Genomic DNA, 25,372 nt, shown 5'->3' with positions numbered 1-25,372 from the left:
TCATCCCGTACTCCTACCGTATTTCTACGCTTGATGCATTGTGAATGTTCTTCCATCGACATCTGTTCGAGTAGCTCTTTTTTTTTTTTTATCGTGGCCCATGCGTGAAGAACAGAGAAAAGAAACCAAGTACCGCGTTGTTCTACGTTTATGAAAATGGCTTGTGTCAACAGATAGCATTTCGGAGAAGAGTGATTCGTTCCAGCGTACGTTCAAAGGGAAGCGTGTTAGCGCAGACGTGTTACCGTGGTTTCTGGTAATCCGAAGGGGATATATCCGAAGATATTTTTGAAATGGGAAACGCTAGAAATATCGAGACGCGTTCGATGTTAAGACAGGTGCGAGAATCGAATTCGAGAGATTTCGCATCTAACTGATATAGAATCGCATCGGAAAACGAGATACGTACTCGTAGAGAAGATATCAGTCGCAATAAAGACATGGTTGAATTCTGTGTCGCGCTCATAATTTATGTTTCGAGTGCAACGGCATCCTCGACTCGGTTACGAATGCACGCGGTTATGCACAACGACTGTATACATCCTGATACGAACACGCTCTGTGGGAAACGGCTCGGCCTTCCTTTCGTATGTTACAAAGTATATTGCGTATATAGTTATATATCGGTTAATACAGATGAACGTTATAGCTTCCTCGATGTAACGAGTACATCAAAGTGCATAAATATGGATTTTTTTTCTCTCTCCCTTTCTCTTCCGAGAATACATTTTTTAAACGTTGGAAGGTTGCAAGAAAATGTTTCACTTTGCCTTTTCGTAATTATTATTACCATTATTGATAGATGGGACATAGAGGAAAAAAATTTGTGGAAGATATTTCTTTTAAAATAATGCTTTAATGAATTTTACAGGCGGAAAGGAATCTACGATTAAAAGGAAAGGAAAATGAAGGGAAATATTTCGGTAGAATTTTTCGGAGATTCGGTTCTCGAGAAATCGCAGACGGAATTATTTTACCGGGGGAGAAGCGACACTTGCTGCGTGTATGTACAAGATAGCGGAATGCACGCGGGAATGCATCTACAAAAGTCAACGAAGACCTGTGTTTACCGATCTTAATTAGGGATAAAACGAAAGGGTTGAAAATGGTAGGGTCGCGAGTTGACAAGAATCGGCTTTTCGAATCCAACTTCGGGCATCTTCGGTGGTCACCGACACTCTTCGTACTACTCTTAACTCGTGCTCCCGCTGCCTCCACTCAGTCGTTGACGCGCGCTCGTTTCGTTTGGTTCGGGTATTAATGGTGCTTCAACATTCACAAGAGAACTTCACGGTCCAAATTCGATATAAAGGAGATTGTGCTTGACCTGCATTTCATTCAGAAATAATATCGTCACGTGCAGCATGTGCACGATCGCGAGGTAAGACCATTTATCTTTAAAAACGTGCAATCTTTCGTTTCTAACGAGAAATATTTTATAATCTTTGTTTCGTTCTTTTTTTTTCTTTTTCTTTTTCGTAGAATATTTCTCGAACACGTTACCCTTTCGATATCGAATATTTTTCAGTTCAGGCAGGTATTCCTCGATAAGGTTTTCGGATTTTCTTTAGATTTGGATGGAATAAAAATGTTCCAGAACAACGTGGAACGTTCTCAGGTTCTATAGGCTATCTGTAGGATATCTAAAGGATTCCCGTTGCTCGAGGAAACGACAAATCGGACCACTTCCTGTCTCGATCTTTCAAATTTCCTTTGACTCACGGTCGTGACTCGATAAGATACGTTTCATCATTTTTTTTCCCCACGTTTTATTTCAATCGTGGACTGGATATCGCATGCTCTCGTTCCAAACTTTAACTCACGAACTCGCCGTGTACGTGACGCGTTGTCAAAGTTAGTAACTCCAAGTTCATTCATTCGACGGTGTGGGATGTCGAGGGGAGGAGGAGTAGTTTTCTCTTCGAGTCGAGCAGGAAATATCGAAAATCCATAATGGCAGGGTAGCGTAATAAATCCGAGAGAGACTCTCGTTGCGTTTTTTTTTCTCTCGGTCGATTTAAACACCGTAGTTAATAGTCGATCTTTGCTCTTGTTTGATCATCGAGATATTGATTGCCTCGTCCGGTCGCGTTTGGGACGGCTCTTTTCTCCCCCTTTTCTCTCCCTTTCCCTCCCTTTTTTTTTCTTTTTCAATTTTATTCGCCAAGAATAGAAGAGGAGGAGCAAGTTGGAGGAAACAGTTGCAAATATTTGGGGATAGACTGTTCTCGATTGAATTTGTTGTAGGCCACGGCGAACGGTGCCGTAGCCTTCTATCCCAGCACGGTCAATATTGACTCTGGCTCGAGCCAAAGCCCATCGTAATAAATTATTGACTTCATGGAAGCGGAGTAGAGAAGGCACGAGAAGGTCCTGCGGTGATCTGCATTAATCGTTACGTTATGTATCCTCCTTTATGGCGATACTATTTGCTGTAAGCCTAGGAAATTACACGCGACCCGTAAATCATTTTTATGGCGGGATTATCGTCATCGCGCAGGACGAGGCGTCACCAATATATTGATAGCGGCACGAGATTGATTGGAGTGTGTAAATATTGTGCGCGTATTGTGCTCGTTACGGTTCCATATTTGCAAAATTAACTCGTAGCGTTATCGTGCCATCCCATTCTTCTTTTCGTACGGAAACAGAATTTACGAGAATTTATATCTTACAATATCATTATCCTTGCTATTTCTTTTTAATTTTCCCAATTTTCTATCGCCTACTATTTTTTCCATTCGCGCGATTAAACCCGCAATCGTAAATTCGATTCATGGCGGAATGATTAACGAGACGTGGAATGCGCGTTGAATATCGGAATAGCTCGTCCCACGTAATTGGCAGCTGAATGAAAATTCCATGCGTTCGATCGAGACTCGTGTCGGAAACAGGTCGGTGGAATTTTCATAAGTGTATCGTAATTCAAGGTTCGGGTTGGTGGAGGTGTAAGTGCACTGTGCACTTTTTTGTTAGTTGGTCGGCACTCGATACGCGATTCGGAGGGGTCGCCCACGCAGCGAGACACGCACACCGGTGCCTCCTCGTTCCTCTGTGTGTCGGCGATTTACGGTAAGGGCACCGTCTGCTTTGTGTGTTAGTCACCGACCGTAGGGGGTGAAAGAGACTGGCAGGAGGGGAAGGAAAAAAGAAGGAGAAGCGAGAGAAAGAAAAGGTGGCACACGCACACACGATCGAACGCGTTAACACGTCTATTGTGGTTGGAATTCTCATTATCTTCGATATACGATCGTGCTAACAAATAATTTTCGTACGACGCGCTTGGCTAACAATTGGATTAGGTCATCGTGTGTGAGCAAAGTTGAAGAAGAAGTACTTCGTATTTGATTGAGAAAATTAGTAAAAATCTTCTTTTTAATCGTGATTTTATTTTTTATTATTATTATCATTATTATTTGACACGATTTATCCAAATAGATTTATTCCTTCGATCAGATTGTAATAAATTTTGCACCAATTAATTCTTCTTCGATTGATGTCCCACTCGATTTGATTTGCCGCAAATGGATTATGGATTAAATCCATTGTTTGCATTGGATTCTAATGTTTGCTCTTGCACGTACAAACGTTCTCACAGCTCAAAGGCACACGAGCATTGTTATCGTCGTCAATGGATCATCGAATAGAGAGTAAGTCGTTCGATTCTCGTCCCACGATCCGCTCGCTCGCGTGACGATTTTCTTAATTGCGCTTAAGCAACCTTCTTAGCCGGGTGAATCGATTTCAAGGCTATCATTGCAAGAAGAATGGCCGACGCTTTGGTAATTGATTGGGAAAAAAGAAGCGAGAGACGGATAATTGCGGTTAAAGGTGGGAATCGTCGAGTCGTTAGAGTTGGCGATAAACTAGGTGGTGTTTGTCCATTCCGTTTGCAATAACTCGCTCTATACTCGGTCCGTCCAGATCACGGGGCGTAGGATACGAACGTACAATTATCAGAAGTCGATCGTCGATCGAGCGTTGCACGCTATCAAGTAAGATTGTTACCCTTGTTGCTTACGGAACAAAGTAGCCGGTAACAAGGAGTAATCTAACCGACGAATTACACGCGTTCTCGTCCGTCTATCGAGCACGATAATCGTTCGATCAACCATCCCTAAGAGTGTCCGTTAAGACGTTAAATTCCTCGAATGCGTTTAGCATAGAGAGAGAGAGAGAGAGGAGGCGAGAAGAAGGATAAACGTACCACGTTAATCATTCATCGATCCCCGTTTTTCTCTCTTTCTCTCTCGAACGTATTTACCAAAGGTACCAAAGGTAAAAGAGAAGAAATAGTCGACGGGTGTAAAAATAACACGATCTTCGAAACGCTTGCTCGTACGTGTTTGCTCGCACCGAGTACAACAACCATTTCCAGGCGGCAAGTCTATTTGTCGAGAGACCCTCGTTCCCCGTTCTCGTATAGGAAAGGAGGATCGAGAGAAGAGAGAGGACGAAGGGTGGCAGAGTTCGATTCGGACACGCGATATATTACGTGCTCGGCACGTATGTGCTGACCGCTTCGTACATAAGTAGACATAGGCATAAATAGCGACGCGCGATGCGTGTGCACAACTGTATATACGCGTGCACACGTTGCCGGAGAAAGAAAGTATTGGCGGGGACGAAATGAACGAGAGAGGAAGAAAGAAATGAGAGAGAGAGAGAGGGAGGGGTATCGAGTAACGCGAGCATACACGTTTTAACGATTTCTGATGTTTCTAATTCTTCTATTTCTTCTGACTCACCTTCCTGGTTCAAAAGAGTCGAAAGAGCGAGAAGAGTCCCTCTCGAGGTTGTAAACGGGCTTTAGTGGCGAGTGGTCTTACCCTTTGATTCTCGGAACTGTTCTCCCCTTTGCCGATTCTTTTTCTCGGCTAGAGTCAACCGGCGAACGTGCGCAGCTTCTTCTCCTCCTCGAGCTATTAGCATGCAGAGGAGACGCGTCTCCTCGCGTCGGTTCGAAAGAAGCGAGGGGAGAAGGAAGGAGGAAGAGGATGATGATAATGACGATGATGACGACGAGCACGATTGGTGTTGTGGGCTTAATCGATGGATACGTATTCAGAGGGGAATGCCGGGATTATTCGAGGATTTATCGCGGTGATTGCGCGGGAGGAATTTGTCGGTTACGGACGTTAAGTATTACTCGAGATGGAGAAGGCGACCCGAGCATTGCCACCGAGCTCGTGTTTCTTCGAGAGAAACTAGTGGCCACCTTTAGAAACGTCTCCTGACACGGTAATTCCCTCGTTCCCATGAACCCGAGTCAAGCAGTGATTAGTGCCAATTAGGCTAAAGTAAACCGGGTAGTGTGTGCTCCGAAACGGCATGATGATACGAGTAAAGCAGCGTTTCGGTACGAAACGAATCGCAAATAACAGGCTGGGGCTGCGATTCCTGCTACCTTGGTACCGATAGAAAAACTAGTTCCAAGTATTGCGAGAATTGCTTTTCTTTCAAAAAAAATTTAATAAAATATCCTTTCTTTCTTTCTTTCTTTCTTTCTTTTTTTTTACATCCATGGCTGAGAAAGTTGTGACGTAATAGTGCACGTATTGAAAAGTTTGATTCAAATTTTAGACTAGATTTATCTGCATGTAAATAACGCGGAAAGTAGAAAAATCAAATCGAAAAAACGAACTTGAACGTAAAGATTTATGGTAATCGGAACTTTTCCTCTCTTCGAATAGAATTAGCGTCGAAATATCCGTCTGCGATAAAATCGTGGATGTTAAATTTTTATTTCATTCGATTAAATTTTATTTTTCATCGTGAAAACGTGCAACTGTGAAAATATATATATACATATACAGACACCTACATATACGCGAGAAACGTGAGAAAAAAGATAACAGGAATTCAATACCAAAGCTCGATAGAGCGTAAATACACGCATTTTTCTCACGGTTGTGCTCGCCATCGCATATTCGATATTCGTAGTTTATCAAACCAGGCACGATTTTCTTCTTTTCACACGATTCGATTTTACACGTACACGTATGGGCGTGATCGTGCCACGTGATTCGAAAAATGGTAGAAACTTGGATCCAAGGTGTAGTTACGGTACACAGCATCCTTGGGCGAATATAGTGACATAATAGGCAAACGTCCAGGCCGATGCACCGTTATGCAGAATGGTGCTGAGGTCAAAGAGCCGGCGCGAATGGGAGGGAAGGAGCGGAGACTGGGATGCGTTCGGAGTGCATCGGATATGCTCGTTCGGCTGGTTCGCTCATGAATATTTGAAGAGCCGAGAGATCATGAGATACTGCGAAGTGTGTTTCGACAAAATTTCGCGCCGCGAAACAAAGCTCTCTCGATCGTGAGAGTCTTCCTAGACCGGATTCTAAAGCTTCCTTACACGCGCTCGAGTTAATTTGGATCGAGGCACGTACGCCGTTCTCTACGTGTATATTAAGATATAGCGAAGTGAATAAACGGAGCGTGAAAAAAGCTCACCGTTTTTGATCGAGTAGCATAACATAGACGAAAGATTTGATACGACAATAGGGACGAAAAATTTCGAGCTGGAAATGCGCTTTCGACGATGAATCGTCGTAACGCGATTAATTGTCTCTCTACGGAAGAAAACGTTAATTGTTGTATAATTTAACGTTGTAAAATTGAGTATATTTTCACTTGTTACGCGTTATGCAATCGCGTGGAATAAGATCGTTCGCCACGTAGCGTATATCTCTGACCGATGGCGAAACCCGTTTCGCTGGCGTTTCAATCTTGGCCATTGACACTGACCTAATAAGGGTTAAATGGATTGTTCCTGAATGTCCATTGAGCGCAGCACGCGTCTCCATTGGGGGGTGATAGACCTGTATGCGCGCATTTAAATCGCAGTGCACGTTGCCGTTATCGTGCACGGGGGGCGTTTAATGAATCCCCTCGAGGATATCTTTCAGAACGGTTAACGATTGATCGATAAATTTCTGTCGTCCACACACGCGCGCGCTCTCTCTAAATGAAAGCCAGCTAGTATACTAGACATCCGACTCGATTGTGATTCGTAGTTTTCGTGTTTTTTTTCTTCTTTTTTTTTTTCCTCTTTTTTTTTTTTTTTTGAACAACTTTTTCACTGCGCGTATCCAACGATGGGAATCGATCTCCGTCCACGTCGCGCCGCGCCGCGCCGCAGATCCTTCGTACGAGCAAATTACGTTTTTATGGAGTTTGCGTGGCGATACTTTGACGGCACACACGCCGTACACGTTTTCATTGGAAATGGAAATTATAAAATTCAAGACACGTAGTCATTGATCGGTTTCTTCCTTTTCACTTACCGCTATACCGCGGTTATTCCTACGCGTAATCCGGTATCCTTTTCATTATTTCGCGGTGAAACATCGTAAATACCTAAAAAGGAATAAACGCGATAGAGTTGACGCAGTTAACACGCCCAGTTCAGCGAAATAACACGTTGCGAGAATATCGTAAATTTTGATGTATTGTTCGAGGTTTAAATTTACATTCAGAAATTATAGCAACACGTACCGCTCGACGTACTTCCTATTAATCCTTCTTGTCCTTGATTTAATCAAGTGGAGGATGATTTTCCTCGGGATTTACGATCATCCTGCGCGTGACCAGGGACAAACATTTATATGGACTACACCCAATATGATCCCGACATCGCGTAAATCACGTTTCTTTCGTTTTGTTTCCACTTGCGATCGGGACGGATTTTGGGAGGGAAGCGTATATATACGAGCGTTGCTCGTCTCTAGGGGAGAACGAAGGGAGGACCGAACAAAGGGAGCGACGCGAGAAGTACTCCTCGAAATAATTGATTGTCCTAGAGGCAATCGCCTCGGATATTTGAGGTTAGTGGAATGAACCGCCCGCTGCGAACCGAATCGTGTCGATCATTTTTGAGAGTCGTGCTAAGGTAACGATAGCACGAGGAACAAATTACACTGGAATGACCAGTGAGAGGTGATACGTCGGTATACGTCGGAAGGATATAAAGGAAAAAGATCGAGATGAAATTTCAGCGATCGAAAGTGAAGCGTGTTCCTATCGTTCGTAATGGTTGATTTGTTGCATTAAATTACTTTAACGGTTGTTCCGTCGTTAACTTACGTACGTGATTTTAGCCAGCACCGTTAATTAATCGAGGAGAGTGATTAGTTGACAGGCAATGATCGTCTTAAAAATCACGGGTCGCGCATTCGCGACTGGTTTACCTGGTACACGCGGCGAGGCTAGATTAATCACACCAAGTTATTAAGCGAGATTGACGAGCAGAGATTTAACGGTAATAATTCGATGTGTGGAAATCATGGTTGGCAAAAAAAAAAAAAAAAGAGAAAAAAAGAAAGAAAGAAAGAAAGAAACGTCGCGTTACTCGACGCGAAAATTAACCAGTGCTGGTTTACGCCCTTCCTGTTGTGTCCAGAGTCACGATCGCGTAATAAAAAAGTCACGATCGTTTCCTTGACTCGGGTTAACGTGCCCGATGCATGCCAGCTTCGAGCTTTTCATCACTACGGGTGTTTACTCGAACGATGTTTAATGATTCCTCCGGTAATTGCGTGGGGCCCGTCTCGAAGGATAATATTTGTATAACTGGAATTACGCGAGTCGTTAAAATTTAACGGAAGGCGTCTTGCAAACTATTAAAGTCTGCGCATAAATAATTTCTCTCACCATCTTTAGATACAGTTATTAATATTTGACTTTCGGCCTGATACTGCACGAGCATTTCTCATCGCTGTTTCCTATCATTTATCATTCCCTCCGATAATTAATGGAATCGATGTTTACTCATTTTTGAATATCCACGAACGGTTGGAAAAGAGAGGAGTATTACGGTGAACGTAATACGAAAGAACCGCCCATCTCATTATCGTTTTATCCTGTCTGTCGTTACATTATCGTATATCGAAATAACCGAGCGTAGCCTGGTTTTTTCCTATTACAACTCTTTCGTTCCATTCCATCGATTGGAAAGCTTTTTCCTTGTGTCGTGAGAATGTCTTTATCGCGCGAAAATGTAATCCATTACGATCGATTACGAGAACGATGAAATTAAATTAAAATTAAGCGCATTAAGTGTAGGTATTACGCGTGAATCGTTTTGTAATTCTTGTTAAAAATCCTTGTCGAGGGTACAGGCTTTCGAAGATTCTTTTTTTTTTTTTTTTATCTTGGATTATTAGGCGGAATCATTACGTAATGTCCGATACGTGGCTCGTTGGATGAAAGTACTTAAACCCTCCTCTTCTAATGTTTCGAAAATTTGGCGAAGAGAAAAAGAAAGGGTCATTTAGGGGGGTCGTTTGCGTACGCATCGGTTGTACGCTTCCAATTATCGGTGGTAACGCTGTTTTCGGCTCCGGACACTCTTAGTCCCCTCCCCCTCCCGTCCACTTTTTTTCCCTCCCTCTTCCGAATTCCTTCTCCCTCCGTTCGGACGAAACGTGTAATCAAAGTTTACTGTCGAAGATGCGTAATGACAGGGTTAAGGTTAGCGCGGAATTAACGATCTGGGAATGCAGGTTTGGGCCAGCGCACAAATTTCGCGGCCTTGCAATTACGTTTCACGTGCCCTTCCGCCATAAAAGCGTACCGACTGACGTAATTCGCGAGCTTTTACTCTCATCTTTTATTCCGTAATCGCAGCCATCGATCTTTATTTTCGGTCGTTCGAATCTGCACCGCCGATGCAGATTCTCCACCGAGTCGAGTCGAGTCGAGTCGAGTCGATTACGCCTTCCTCTTGTCATTCTTTTGCTCGTTCACCACCACTCGTTGCTTCGATTAACATACCGGATCTTGCGCAATCGTGGGACCAGAAAATGCGACGCGATTCCTTTTTTCTCTTTCTTCTTCTTCTTCTTCTTTTCTTTTCTTTTAAATTACGATGAATCGAATTACGATCGTCGTTGCATCCGCGAATTTCAGTGGATTCGACGACGATAGCCGCAGGATAATGGCTTTTGTTAATCGTGATTGGTCAGAATGGAGCTGGTTCGGTTGGCCGTGGCGAGGCAACGGCTAGACTCCCGGCCAAAGTCCTTTACCTCCTTTTTCTCGACGTGCTGGTTGAATGGGGCTCGCATTAGGTCCTGCGGCAGGAAGGCCGAGGAGGGTAGGAAAAAAGAAAGCAAAAGGGGCGATCCTTGAGACAAATGGAGGGAACGGGGATGGAAGGGAGAGAGAGAGAGAGAGAGAGAGAGAGGGAAAAAAAGAGGAAAACAAGCAGCGGATGTTTCGGCTGGCTGCTTTAAAGTTCAGCCCCATCTCTTCTTTCTCTTTCTCCGAGCTGTGGTATTCCTTTCCATTTCTTTTACTTCGAACCGACCACACGCACGCACACACTCATATACACATACACATTCCTCTCTCTTTCCCTCTTTGCCCCTCACTTCTGTCCATTGTTTCCAATACTCCTCGTCGAATCGATTCATCGTCACGAGCCTCGAGATCGAATCGTTCGAGGCATCGATACGAATTCTCTTCCTCCGCCGTCCCCCCTCGATCGCGTAGGTGTTTCGATGGCGGGGCAGTTGCAGGTACCCGGTGCCTCGATCCTTTTAATCGCGATCCCATACACCGGGTGTGCATACGTTTTGAAAGGAGGAACTCGAGCCGAAGAATGGCTCGTCGCGCGTGTCTCGCGTTCAACAAGGAAGTCTCCTGGTCGCCAGAGTGTCGGCAGGATAGGGGTAAGAGGGTTATATGCTCGGGTTCGAGCGGGGGAATTGGATTTTCGGGTTTAATCCGGCGGCATCTCCTCGTATCGGTTAACAGGTGCTCCATTATGGGTCGTTTGCGATCCTCTTGGTTCTCGCCTATCCGACCCCGGAGACAATAATTTCCAGTTAAATCTTCCGCTATTACGAAGGGTCAGGTAGCGGCACGTGCTATATTCCCGGTGTCGGTAATATATAGGAAGAGAGAAAGGTGTAATTTTCGGTGTCCGATGATAAATTTAGAACGGCCTTCTACCTGTTAACGTCTCACTTCTGCCGGGATATTCGGAATAACTTATCGATAAGTGGAGGGCCATCGTCCTTTTGCACGATTTATTATTCTTTTTCGCGATTCTGGCGATTTTATCGATCGAGAAAAACGAAGGTTAGAAACGAAGGTGGCTGGAAAAATATAAAACGCGTATTAAATTTATCCGCTTCGTGAAAAAGAAGAAAGAAAAATAATATCGTCTCGATACCGCATCTCGAAGCGTGTTGTAAAAACGTGTAAAAAGTATCGTTTATCGAATGATCGCGTCGAGAATGCTTTCTTTTTCCTACAACTTCGTTAATTCTATTTTCGTTTCTTTCCCTCGTTTCGTTTCCTTTTTCATTCCCGTCCTTTTCCTTCTTCTTCTTCTTCTTTTTCTTCTTGTTCTCCCGTTCAACACATGGAACGTTCCAGAGACTTTTATAGAATTTACACGCGTTTGCACAGAGATCTTGGAGACGCGACTCGTTTCGCTTCCTGTTCCTCCACGATTTCTCGAAAAGGCTCGTCGGGTCGACGATGTTGTTCACATTTCCTTCGATTAAATCGTCAAACTCTCGCACACGCGTACGAGAAGTAAGGTGGAAGAATTCGCGGCGAATCGAGTTAAGCTCGCGCGCTTAAGCGAGGAAATACGTAATTTAATTTCTAATTACGCAATGATACGATCCGTTGCCCCTCGATACTCTCTTGTTAATTAGCCGACTCGTGGTTTTGTTAAAAATTCTCGGTATTCGATTGGCGCGGCGAGAAAGTGTGCTCGTAAAGGCCGGCTGTCGGACATTGAAATTCCACGCTTTGTGGAACGAAAGTGCATTCCCCCGGCTCTTTCTTCGCTTTCAGCATTCTTATCGGATCGTTGTTCCGTCACTAGGCGAGGAGGGAATCATCGGCGTGTCTGAATAGCGGGCCGTGTTGTTCGGGGAATTCGATCCCGGCGAGAAAACGGAAGCTTCTTCTTCGAGGCGGGGACGAAAAAAATAGAAGTGACGCGAGAACGAGATTCCTAGGATCGTTGCCGCTTCCTCGTTTTATCGGGGCCTAGCCGCCAGCATCGGATTCCGTTAACGGTGTCGCCGGTTCTCGATGCGCTTGCCGATTACCGATATGGAAATATCCTCGACCAACCGACTGTATCTCTTTCGCGATTTCTTTCTCAATCAAATTTTATCACAACCGCGGGAAATTTTGTTCACCATCGTCGTTCTTCGATTCTTCCGGTCTGAAAGAAAAAAGAAATATCGTGAAAAATATTCGACGATTTATACGACGCTCGATTTAATTCGAGTAAAAAAAGAAAAGGATCTCGAGGAACGACGTTTAAATTCCTCTCGCGAGCAATGGAAAAAACGCGTTTACGCTCGGCGTGCGAAGGAATCCAGTGGCTCAGGTGCGAAACGAGAATTTTGAGAACCACTGTTACCCCGTTACTCGTACAAGAAGACACTTCCTTAGTAGTCTCGGAGCCGAAGTGGAGCCAATTACAAGAGTTGCGCCAAGACTCTTGTTCCCTCGGAGTCGATCGTCCGGCGAACGAGCCTCGCCTCGCCAATTGCTCTCGCCAACGCTTTGACAAATTCTCTCTCCACGCGGAATTATCTCGTTCGCGATATCGAGGAGGAATATCGTGGATCGACAATCGATCTTGTTGTCGATCGTTTCGTAATTAATCGATCGATGCCCGATTAACTTACCCGTCTCCTCTCCGTTTATCCATTTTCGTTAATTACGATTATTTAATTATCGACGTGGAAACTTTCGTTTATTTCGTACGGGCGCGTTAATCCAATTAACTAATTAGGGAATCGTAGGGGTTTACGATCGCTTAACCGCGCCAATTAACGTGCTTACCGTGGCGTAGAAGCGAAGGATGAATAATACCGAATGAAAAGAACGCTCTGGTATCTGGTATCTCGCCAAGTAACAGGTTCCTTGGAACGTTGAGAATGCGCAGGATGTTACACGGTGGATGAATGCGTCAGATACACAGGCGAAAGATACTCGAGGCTATTATAGAGCGAAAGGGAGGAAGGGCTACGTGACCAAAACAATGGACCCCATAGACCGGGCCCTTCTCGTAAGACACAATCGTATTGTTTGACGTTCACCGTGTATCCCCTTATTTTACATCCTATATTCCTCCTTTCTTTCACACTTTCTCAATAGTTTTTTTTTCTTCTTTCTTCCCTTCTTCCCTTCTTTTTTCTCACCAGACTCTTTTCTTCCAATATCGCGCGCCTTCCTCGACTCCGCTCGCCCCCCTCTTCCCTTTTTCCTTATTCCATTTTCTCGTATTCGCGCTTTCCCCGTCGTATATCGCCTTTATAGAAGCAATATCGAGATACCTGTACGTACGTACGGTATTTTCCATCGGTCGGCAACTCGCGCCCTTTGAAGTCTTGGAAGCCGTAGATTCGCGTCCAAGTTTCCCGATACGACGACGTTTCGACGTTCTCTCCACCGTTGCCTCTATTGTGCCTGTTTGGGGTGCGCCAGCTAAATTACCTTTAGGGGTTTCTCTTCTTCGAGGAACTCGTGTTTCTTAATGGTAGCTTAATTTCGGCCTGTTTGGGGTGCGCTTTTTTTTCCCCCGTAGAATCGGAGGGTAGATCGCGTTGTATATTATATTTCAAGTATCGGAGGGGGAGAGGGGGGGAAGGCTCTCGCCACGATGAATCCGCGCTTCCCTTCCGAAAATATCGAATCGGATGATTCGATAATAATTCTTATGCGAAATTTTAACGAGATTGTGTTCCTATTCGTATTCGTGGCCTGCGAACGGAAACGGAAGAGAGGGGAAAAGTCGAGCATACGCGGTAATAAAATCATACGCAACGTCCCTCTGAAACGTTCAAAGCCAAACGTTCTTCGTATGTGAAGCGACAGTAATTGATGTCAGTGAAACCCCTCGGTATATACGCGTATATATATTTGTGTATATATATATATATATATATACTCGGTGTCCTCGAGAAGCGTACGACGCGGGTGGTGCGGAATCTAATGGCGAGATATACGTTTATGGCTGGTGAATTTACGATCGATGTAAATACGGAGGGAGTCCCTCTCGAGCTCCTTCTTCCGCGGGATCGTTGTTTGCAATTCGCCGCACGTCACTTTCGCGGCAGACAGGGCTAAAAGGCTTCTTTATCGCTCGAGATTCCACGTGGATAACGTTACGTCGATGTTATCGTCCCTGATCATCGCGCTATATCTTCCTCGGGCAGGTAATCGAATTATCGAGGAATTCTCGAGGCCACGATCGACCACCACGATTTGTCGCGAACGAGAAATTTCGAAGGGAATTTTTCTTCTTCCTTCGAAAAGGAAAAAAGGAAAAAAATACACGGATAAAATTGTAATTTTATCATTCCTTCCTCCTCCTCCTCCTTTCGTACAAGGCTTCGAGAAAGTCCCGCGAATCGAGATATAAATTTTTAAAGAAGGCTTTATCTCCTCCCTGGAGATTCGAATTGGCAAGGTTTTCCACCGTATTCCGTACGTTCTCTCGAGTTCCTTTTCCCCAACAATTTTTCGGTTGGTTAAATTGGACGCGTGGCGAAGGTAGCTGTTGATCGCGTTATCCGGCATTTTCTCGTGTAACGAGAAATACATACACGTATTCCGGGATTCGTGGCACGTAGTTGGAAAGCACAATCCGTGACCGCCGGATGCTTTCAGACGGTTTTCCGCGTAGCGAACAATTTTACATGTCGAACGACGAGTCTGCCCGTGGTTGAATCGCGTGCTCAACCTCGATAGTAAATCCTTGTCGCATTCGATGAAGCAAAAGTCGTGAACACCGCCTCGTATTTCCAGTAATTACACCCTAGCAAATTTATTCTCTGCCGCGAACCAAATGGCCGAGCTAATCAACTTCTCCTCCTTTCACCCGTTACACATCGAATTTCACAGTTCGTCGAATTTCGCGAGAAATTCGATTAAACGTTTCACATTTATCGTCAAAAATTCTGCGTAAAATTTATTATCTCTCCTTTCGATCTTTTTTCGAATCGCGTCTTGATAAACATTTCGTATCGCAAAAAGGTGATAAGATGGCTTCCTGAATGGACGAGCAACTCTCGTGAACGGATTAAATCGCGTTATAAAAACGTCCTTATGGAGAGACGCGATCGACTTTTCACGGCGTCTCTTCCTATTCCATCTCCATCTCCATTTTTTTTCTTCCTCCCGTCTTTCCGTGATTTCTTGGCAATGCGTGGCGATCTAATGGGCCGTAAGAAGGAGGAGGGTTCGCGCTATATAAGGCGATGTCTGAGTTACGTAGAATCGATGATGCTCTCCCACAGAGTGCGTGTTCCTCCTTCCTTCCTTCCTTTCTTCTTTTTTTCCTCTCCTCATTTTTTCTCCTCATTTTTTCTCTCATTTTTTTTTTCTATTCCTCCCCCTTCTTCCCTCCCTCGTCTCTCGACCCATTAATCAACGCTGGCGTAAAATTACTCTTCATTTCTGATCGCGACCTTGGTAATGGTGGCGCACCACCGATCGATCGGGGGGAGAAGATCGTCACCCGATCAGGGGATCGATCGTAACGAGCCGCGTCGAGAATGAAAGCCCCTTAATGGGTTTCCCGAGCACGAACGTGCCTTTTTTCAACGCTAATCACCGCCGTATACCTTTCTTGGCTACCGATCACCATCCTCCTTTCGCGATACGCGGAAGCCAGTTGGAACGAACGTCTCTCCTTTTGCGCGACATTGTCCCGCTCGTGAGGATAGATCTCGCGGAGGGAAGGGGGAGCGATCGTTTAAATCGAAATTTATGTACGTACGGTACCCATCCATTCGATCCTCGTCTTCTCGTCGTCGAGCTCGGTATTCGTACGAATCCAATTATACCTTCTCTTCGTCAATCGTCACGAATGCGCCGATCGCGATACTCTTACCAGCGATCACCGATCGCTCGTTAATGTATTATCCTCGTGGATAAACATCGTACCGGAGGCCAGAGAGATCCATCTGGCATCGCCATCGATGTCCAACGAAATACGTGGAAATTCTCGCTAGGACGATCAAACCGGTAGCTGACCGGTTTGCCGCTTAAAACCGCTTGGAGTCTCTCTCTCTCTCTCTCTCTTTCTGCGAGAGGAATCTTTACCTCGATTACGTTTGGCAGGTGATAAAAGGGTACGATGAACTCGTGGAATCACGATTGTCGCCTCGAACGTTGTCGTCGGACAATATGAAGATTATTTTCGCTGTTATTCAACATCGTTGGCGTTTCCAAGCACGTAGATACGGTAGAATCGATGGAAGAGGGATAAGAGAGCGGGTGATTTGTTTAACCGATGGCAGAATGGCGAGATCTCGCGTGGGTCGAAACTATCGCGAGGAATTATATCGCCACGGCGTGGCTTCTCCTCTCCCCCGTGACAGGGGTCTAATTGAAAAGTGACGAAACGACGGGCCAAGAATTTGCATGATAATTCCTTGCCCCCTCTCTCTCTCTCTCTCTCTTTCTCTCTTCTCCTCTCTGTTTCTCCTCTCTGATTTATGCGCGCCGTTTAAGCGAAGAATGCTCGGCTGCGTTTCCAGAACCGGAAAATAACGCGCCTAGGGTAGATTGTACCCGGTGATTTCGATGCTTCCAAAGCGGCGGAACGATCGTTGGAACTTGCGAAGAATCCCTTTATGCGTCCTCGCCGTGAATCTCTGGAACACGCTTTGACCTACGGACGGGAAGAAAAATCTGAAAGTTTAGCTTTGATTTATCGGCCGACCGGTGGCGCGATATTAAAATTTTATTCGTAGCTGGAGGCTATCTCGAGACGAGGAATAAATTTCTCGAAAATGATAAATGTTTTCGCTTATTGTTGCGAGAAATATTGTCTCGCGTAATTGCGATTGATGAGAATTATACGTAATAATCTCCTCGTTATTAATGAAAAGAAGACACGTTTCGGAAAAGAATCTTTCCTTTCTTTTTTTCTCGAACTCGAGAGCAATTCATCTGCTCTCGAACATTTGCTCTAAGATTACGATCTCTCGATGCTGTTTTCTCGCCTCGTTTAACGCGCATACGCGGATTATTTTTTCATTGCTCTCTACGATCATCTCTACGATCGGATCGACTTATCTTTAGTGGTCGACGCGCGAAAATCGCCGCGAGGACTCGCGGATCGAATTTAAAAGAGCTGGCCCGCGATAGGAAGGAAGAAGTTAATCGCGATAAAGTTGACCCGACACGGACCAGACGAATTCGGTGCATTGAGATTTATGGACAGCGCGTCGTCCCCCTGTTTCCCTAGCCACGATGCACGAACGCGGCGCGATGCGCTCGCATATGACTGCGCGCACGGCTCCCGATACCTCTCCTAGCCGGAGAAGCGGAAACCAATAAATTATTTCAGTCACGTCGAATCGAAGCTGAAATTCCACAGGCGTGCATTTACCGATCACTGTCATTTGCCTGTGGCTGACCGCTCGTACTTGGACATCTATCAAACCGCGATCGCAATTAATTTTTTACCGCTTGCCCCGTGATTACGCCTCGCCTGTAGTAATACGCTGGATGCGATTGCGCACGGACGCCGACCGTTTCTAATAGATACACACGCGTACCTCCACATACTTTGTATCAAATCGAACCTTTTTCCGCTCGTGTTTTTCCACGCTTCTTTCGACCCATCGTCACGATTCATCTTCATCCAACGATTCCTTTCTTCCCTCCTTCGTTTCCTGTCTTACTCTTCTTCGATCTGTGTTGCTTCTTTATTCTTTATTCTATTATTACATTTCTATTATTAATCTCGTTCGTTGCTTACGCGTGGCGCAATAAATTCTATTCGGATAGCATTGAACGGACGATCCGCTCGAGCTGTACGAGATCTTAACTGGTTTTCGAATCGCATGCGCCAGGAACGATTTCGGTTTCTTATTTAATCGCGAGTTCCTCGCGATTACTGCTACGCCCTTCTCGTTGCGTTCTACTCGTTCGTTAAGCCGAGAGATTTAATACCGTTATCGAAATTGCACCGGCATCCGCGATACGGGTATTCGATTATGCGGAATCCCTGCCGATAACTCGTAACGCGCACCTTGCTCCGCCAACCACGCTTCGAATCATCCTAATCCGGGTTCTCGGGGGATTTTATCGCGCACCTTGCTCCACGTCCACTGGATTTTCACGCGCCAAAGCATCCTCGCATCCTTCGACACGCGCGTTATCGCGCGTCCAGCCACGTGTGTCGTTCGCACACACGACAAGGATGCTGCTGCACGCTCCACGACGACGAGTCTTCTTGGTTGGTAGTCGTCTATGCCCAGCCTCCGCACCGCCAAGGTGAACAAACTCCCTCGTCCTCTCGTCCTATCTCTTTTTCTCTTGCTCGCGCGCTATCTCTCCTCGTTTCCGATCGTGGCGCGGATTAATGCTCGCTCTCGAGACCACCGAATCATTCCTCGACACGGGATTAATACGGCCGGGATTCTCGCGGCAATCTCGAGGCGAGAAAACCGAGTTGGCGCAAGAAGCATCGAGTTCGCCGTCGATCAGGACGCCGCCGGGACTATCGTCGCAGTTTATAGCCTGTTTCACGCTTCGTCACGGAATCCTTCTCGGATTAAACTCGTAGTTAAGGATCCCTCTCGCAATTATGCGAATGGACGAACGCATTAATTTCACGGCTTGACAAGAGTACACATCGAGAAATCTCTACGCGTCGCCATCTCGACCGTCGCCGATCCGAGAAAACGAGCATCCTTTTCGAGAACTTTCAGGTATCCGTGGAACGAGAAACGGTTCGAGCTGTGGAATCTCTTTCTCTCTCTTTCTCTCTCCGGCAAACGCTCCAAGAATTCGAAATATTCGACCGAAGCTCGATCGAAGCGAAAAATCGCCTCGTCTCTCCGCTCGAAGAGATTCGTTTTCGAATCTTTCGTATCGTGCAGCTTCCTTCTCCGTGGACATCGATCTCGCTATCGACGTCGATCGATCCATCGTCGATCGGGATTAAACTCGGTTCAGGGACAGATTGACGAACGAAGCGCCTCGTTCGTTTTACGTACACGCGAAAAAGTTGTCGCGATGAAAACGGCGAGCAGCGTGCCGACGTTCCAGCAACATCTTCTCGGGTATTTCCATATCGATGTCGGAGCCGAGATGGGGTCGGAACCGAGAATGACTCCCGTCGTGGTTACATTAAATCAACTCGAACGAGTATACGGAGTCGAGAGAGGGAGGAGAGGACGCGAGTCATGGGTGGCGAGTTGGATTTTCTCGCAGTCGAATGTTAACTCGACCAAGACAGAAATTACAGGCTTGGAGGGCCATTACAACCCCCCGGCAACCACCAACGTCTCGTCGAACCTGACTACTCGTTTCCTCTTCCCCTCTCGTCCCCTCCCTTCCCCCTCCCGCTATCCCGCCTCACGGTGAAACGGATCGTCCAACTGCCGTGTTATTCTCTCGTTTAAGCTTTCACGTGATCGTAACCAATTTGTCGGGGAAAAGTGGCGAGAGAGAGAGAGAGAGAGAAAGATCTGCCTCGAGAGAGAGTTACTTACTTAGCGCACTCGTGGACGCTTTATTGAATCAATCGGGCAGCCCAGATGAAGTCGCGTTAAATTTTACGTACGGGGGAAAAAAGCGGCGAGCGATTCGAACCGGCTCGGACGCCGATACTTAGAGAGGCAGATAGCCGATGAAACGAGCCGATAGACCGGTAATTACTTGGCAAATTACAAGAGCGCCTAACAAGTACATCGAAAGAGAGAGTGCGCTCGGTCGGGTGCCGAGCTAATGACTCGAGCTTTCATCCTCTCTGATGGAAACGTTACGGTTCGCCGGAACGAAAGCGTCGTGCGGATCGCTCGCTTCATTTAATTAATAGAAACCTGAAAATCGGAAATCTCGTTTCGCGATCTCGCAAAATTTATAACGATTCGTCGCCACATTTACGCTTCGTTCCATACTCACACACACGTATATATATATGAAACGAAACGATTATATTTTCCATTATCGTATCGCATGGTATCGCATTAACCGGCACAGTCAGTCCGTCTACTATCGTACTTTTTAACCCGTATCTCTCTATAAATATAATACTTACGTAGTCCGCGCGCATAATTTCCTTCCAGTTCTATGGGTGCGCGAACGATTCGCAACCAATATCTGTCCATGCAGCCTCGAGAAGCGTTATTCGATATTCCATTCGTGGCGTATCGGGTCGGGTCGAGTGGAAAAGAATCCAAAGCGAATCACCCGCAAACGTTGATCCCGCTTGATGATCATGGAGATTAATCTCGGTTCACCGCAAGACGCCAGCGTAGCTGCTCCTTTTCATTTTTCATTCCATCGGTGCAACGACGTGCCCCGCGTGTGTGTGTGTGCGTGTCTCTCTTTCCGTCTCTCCCTCTCCTTCCTCCTCCTCCCCCCCCCCTCGCGCCTCTCGCTCTTTTTTTCGTCGCTCTTTCGTCGCTCTTTCTCACGCGTCCACCGTCTCGTATGCACACGCACGTGCTCGCCGATCTCTCTCTCTCTCTCTTTCTTTATTCCTCCTTCTCTTTTCTCCTCCCCCTTCTCGATTCTTTTTCATCTTCGCCTCGCCTCGCCTCGCCCGTTCGGGTCGCGCCAACAACCGCTTCTCTCTACCAACCGCTTCTCTCTGCCACGCTCGCTCTTCCGCGTTCTTCTAACCTGCCAATCGTGCGCTTTCGACGAATACGTCCAACGGTAATGGACTACCGATCGGCGCACGGTCGACGGACGGACGGACGGACGGACGGACGCTCGGTCATCTTCCTGTGACGCTAAGCGGAATCGTAATCGCGGAGTCGAGCCTTTTTGCAAGACTGTGTCGAGTCGAGACTCGCGGAGTAACGACCATTGGCCGTTGGATACGGCCGGCCGTTTCAACCGTCGGGTTATTGTTGCTCGGTTCACCGGGGGATGTTCACCGCTTCCATGTCTTTTTACGGCGGGAACGATTCGGCATTGACGATTTCGCGCGGCCCGCCGCATTGTTATTCCACGATCGTTACCGTCCGATCCATTAATGCGATTCCGCTATTAACCTTTAACGGGCGAGCGTCACCTCGAACGTGACTGTAAGTTCTCTCGACAAGTGAGAATAACGTTTCGACTCACTGGCCGGCGATATACGGCGACCAATACTCGTGTCCTCTCGAAGCGAGAATGTGCGAGCGCTATGCGATTCACTGTCACGAATATAAATTCTCCGAATCATCGCACGCTCACAAACTCGCGTCGACGCGTGCTCCAATTGCTCGAATCCGTTTGCTGAATTTTCCGCTCGTCGCTCGACCCTCCTGTCTCTCTCTCTCTTTCTCTCTCTAGCAAGCGAGTTTAGCTCAAGCGACCAGAAGGGATTTTTTTCGAACAATGAGTCTCATTGAGGAAACGGCCTACCATCCATCCGCTCCGACCATCCGCGTGTTTTTATTGCGCCGAAGATCGAGCCAGATAAAGCTAATAACGTGACGAGTGGCTCGAGATTCGAGCGAATCGCGTGAATGGAGCTTTGTCTAGGACCAAGGTTTGCATATCGTCCGAGACAGATATTCGTCCTAACGAAAAATCGGTCGACTCGAGCTTCCCTCAAAATCGATAAACGAGTGTATATTATGTAGCGGAATATATAATATCGTCGAGAGTCGTTTCTCGTTACTCGTCTAGACTACGTTTTTCGTCTTCTACGTTTTCGCGTCTTCACGAGGATATTTTTCTCGTTTGCAGCTTCGTTGAAAAAGACATTGGAACCGAGGAAATAATTTCTCAACGAGGGAAACGAATGGCTGACTGGCAAGTTAATTCCACGAGTATCGCGTGACTGACGTCGCCGCTTTCTTTTCGGCCCTGACAAAAAAGAAAAGAGAGGAATATTTAATTACTCGGCTTACCTTGCGCCTTCTGTCAACTTGGCTCTCCGCTCGAGCGGAGAGAACCCGTTGTTTCCAATCCCTTTATTATCGATCGTTTCGAGATACTGGCTGGCGAACGAATCGTTTGCCGATTCGTCGAGGAGACGTCACAATTTATTGAATAATGCGCTCTCAGCTTAGTGGCTCAGAGTGGACACTTGCTTCGAATAATAAGAGGAAAATTATAGTTGCGTCTCGTAATCTCTAAAGGCGTTAGTTGGATTTACGAGCCGTATTTTTCTCTCCGCGAGCAACGATCATTATTTACGATTATTTCCGTCGAAATTGGAAATTAAACCGAAATTAATCGAGATACGCGCGAATAGATACGGAATGAAAGGCGCGTTTCTCTTTCGCGGATATGTTAGCTTGGTTTAGAAAAGAGAAGAGGAAAAGAATGGCGGAAAATTAGCGAGACTTATCTCGCGTGAAAGGAGTAATTAAGAAAAACTTTATCGTAGATAAACGCGACGAACAGCCGGTCCCGATCCCTTTAAGAATAATCCGTGTTGTTCCATCGTGTATCGCGAGATCCGCTTCGCATTCGCGTTTTTCTCATCTTGTTTCGCCGCTCGTAAAATTTCAAAGTCTCGTCTCGTTGCCAGAGTCGTCACATTTACGATCGATGAAAATTTTCTTTTGCCCCGTTTTTGCTCGAACGACGCGACTAATATTTACGATCTGCCAACACGACGATGGCTTCGAAGTTCCATTCCTCCAAACAGGAAACGTTCCCATACCGATAGACGAGGTCATGGTCGTCTTGGATTGTTCTCTCTCTTTTTTTTTCTTTCTTTTTAGACTCGCGCCACTTGTCATCCAGTGATGGATCGTCTTCTAAGGTGACAGGGATCTCGGATCTCTCCCCGTGTCTTTGATATTCACCTTGCGCGCGCTACACGGTTGCGGAATTGATGGCATACGCTGTCTTCTTCCGTTCACGAGGCCGTTCTCGCTTTGGTTCTCGTCTTTTATTGTCGTTTGGTCGAAAGCATTGCGCGTGAATGATATTAGACCAAGATCCTCGATGTATATTTCTCTCGTTCCCTTTTGTTTGAATACACGTTGAAAATGTTCGCATCGTTTCGTCGCGACGTGGAACCGTTTGAAAAGAGATTCGATGAGAAGTCGAAGGGAAATGGTTTCTCGTTGCAAAGTAAGTTCCGTTCGAAAATATGGAATACTTTCAGATGTACTAACCTGTTTCCTTTTTCTGTTTCAGATTACTCGGTTGCACGCTGGTGTTCCTGTCGTGCGCCGCCGTCTTGGTGATCGCGTCCGAACAGACGATAACTAACTTCGAGACGGTTCACACGAGCAACGCGGCGATTTTGAATCGGCTCGGTCTCGCGCCGCTTCAGATTCCCGATGGACACCACAAGAAACGGCTGGCAGGTCCCGAACCACCTGGACTAAACTCCCAGACGAGAATTCATCAGCCGTATAGCCGTAGACACGGTCATCGAGACAGCCACGTATACATAGTCAAGCTTCCGGCCAGTCCACCGTACTACACCATCACCAAGCCGCACAAGAACGTGAAAGACGAGAAGGTGACCAAGACCGGGCCAAATTTCCCCGTAGGATTTCAAGGGAACGGAAAACCCGCCAAGATCTATCATTGGAATCTGCCGGTGGTGAAGAAGATCAGCGAGAAGAAGAGGCTTCACGCTCAGATGAAGATGGAGCAAGCAAAGAAGAAGTTGGACGTCTCGAAGAAGTATCAAGGCTCGTCGTCGAAGAATTTCGAGGACGGTGCTCGCCAACAACAAGGTAATCAGGATCTCTCTGTCCAGGAGAAGAAGAAATATTTGGGTGACAACGGGAAGATTCGCCAGAGCGGCGGCGGCGGCGGCAACAGTGGCGGTGGCAATCCCTCGAAGCACGTGAGGAACAACGACAAGAGGCTGAGCTATCCCGAGCACGAGGACAAAAAGTCGACGAAGAAGGGTAACAACGTCGGGACGAGCAACAAGACGTACAGGCTGGACGATTCGGGCGTGCACAGGATCCACTTGACGAACGAGCTTCACGGGGCGAGGAACACTGCCAAGGTGAAGAAACACCGGAAGAAGGCAGCCATGTCGTACTACGCACCGATCACAGGCAAATCCGGGTCGACAAGCATCCACAAGAATTTCCCCGGAAACGGGAAGCCGAAGGCGTTCTACGTGATGGAGAAAAGTCGCAAACCCGTCTACTATCATCCCTTATTACCATAATCCGCGACTCGTCGAGAATATCCGCGTAATCGCGTCACGTGTTGGCGGCCCGTGAGCTTGTTAACTTAAAATAGTCGCGACACGTCGACGACATGGGGGTGCGACAAGCCGAGGATGAGATGTGTTTGAGAAGGACGTGGGCGAGAGAATGAGAAAGAATGGGAAAGAATGCGCGCGTGCGAGAGAGGGAGAGAGAGAGAGAGAGAGAGAGACAAAGGAATTCTCGGATCGGAGTCGTCCTTCGCGCTCGAAGCCACGCGTATCCTGCAAAAACCGTTCCACTTCTGTTACAGTTGTTAGAGATATTTAGATTTAGGTTCGATCCGAGGCTTTCCTTCCTCCTGGAGGGAAGGGAAGGCGGACTTAAATTTAGGAATAGTTTAAGGAGAATTTTGCAAACGCCCGCGACTGAGTTCGACGATGATGGTATATACGCTCAGAGATATAATTAAGTCAGGGAAGGGAGGCGATCGTTGGCGCTTCTTCTTCTTCTTCCTCCGGTTTTGTTCGGCCGACGCGCCAACGACCGCTTCCCGCTTGCTACCTTCAACTTGTATAATATATTTTTATAAGTTTAACAGATTAACTTTTTCTATCGTACGTACGTCGATGTGTGCCGTTTTTTACAAAAGATTATTATACACCGTCACGCGCGATTGTTTTATGGAAGATGGCGATCATGCGAGCGACAACGGGGGAAAGAAAGAAAGAAAGAGAAAATCGAGGTAGAGAACGACGTAGCGATGATAATCTCCATGGAGCAATCGATCTAGAGCGAATTTCTACGAAAGACTGGACAATATTGCGTATTACTTACTCGTCTCTAAGGGATGCACATGCCTTTTCTATTTGTATATCCGTGCAAGGATCTTTTTACTGGTTCTTTTTTCTAATCTAATGAATTGCAGAAGCGCCGAGAGCAGCAGACATTTTTTATATTCTTATATCGTATGTTATAGGAAGAAGCTCAATTGTATCGAAACCATGGCATTCAGTGTAGCGTAATAAAAGTATTTATAGTACTTTGTAACAAGTTGGTTGGCCGCTCTTCTATGTACCCGTTGAGGAAACGGAAGGGAGAGGAGAGTGAAAAAGAAAAAATGAAGATCGAGGCGGAGGATAGCATTGTTCGTTCGATTTAAACGTCGGTCGTTTAAACGGCTGTCGAGCTAACTTTTTTATCCCGATTACGGAATGAGAACCGCTCTTAACCCGTTACAGTACATTTGCGATAGTATCGAGCCAACGGCGAACCCTTTGCCCCCA

The 25,372-nt window shown here is 46.3% G+C and overlaps 1 protein-coding gene across 2 annotated transcripts; it reads left to right on the top strand.

The window, feature by feature from the left end:
• The first annotated feature begins 934 nt into the window (after window positions 1-934).
• On the top strand, window positions 935-25,139 carry LOC100576814. 2 transcript variants are annotated; one of them, XM_003250168.4, is made up of 2 exons: window positions 935-1,381; window positions 23,107-25,139. In XM_003250168.4, the coding sequence occupies exons 1-2, from the start codon at window positions 1,365-1,367 to the stop codon at window positions 24,104-24,106; spliced, it is 1,017 nt and encodes a 338-aa protein (XP_003250216.1). In that variant the 5' UTR covers window positions 935-1,364; the 3' UTR covers window positions 24,107-25,139. The 2 variants fall into 2 exon arrangements, with proteins under 2 accessions (XP_003250216.1, XP_026300866.1); XM_026445081.1 differs by lacking the exon at window positions 935-1,381 and adding an exon at window positions 2,837-3,072.
• Window positions 25,140-25,372: the final 233 nt, after the last annotated feature.

Source organism: Apis mellifera, linkage group LG14 (assembly GCF_003254395.2).
Source record: "Apis mellifera strain DH4 linkage group LG14, Amel_HAv3.1, whole genome shotgun sequence".
Classification (NCBI taxonomy): Eukaryota; Metazoa; Arthropoda; class Insecta; order Hymenoptera; family Apidae; genus Apis; species Apis mellifera.
The sequence above is the reverse complement of the archived record's forward strand: the minus strand, read 5'-3'. Positions and strand labels throughout refer to the sequence as shown.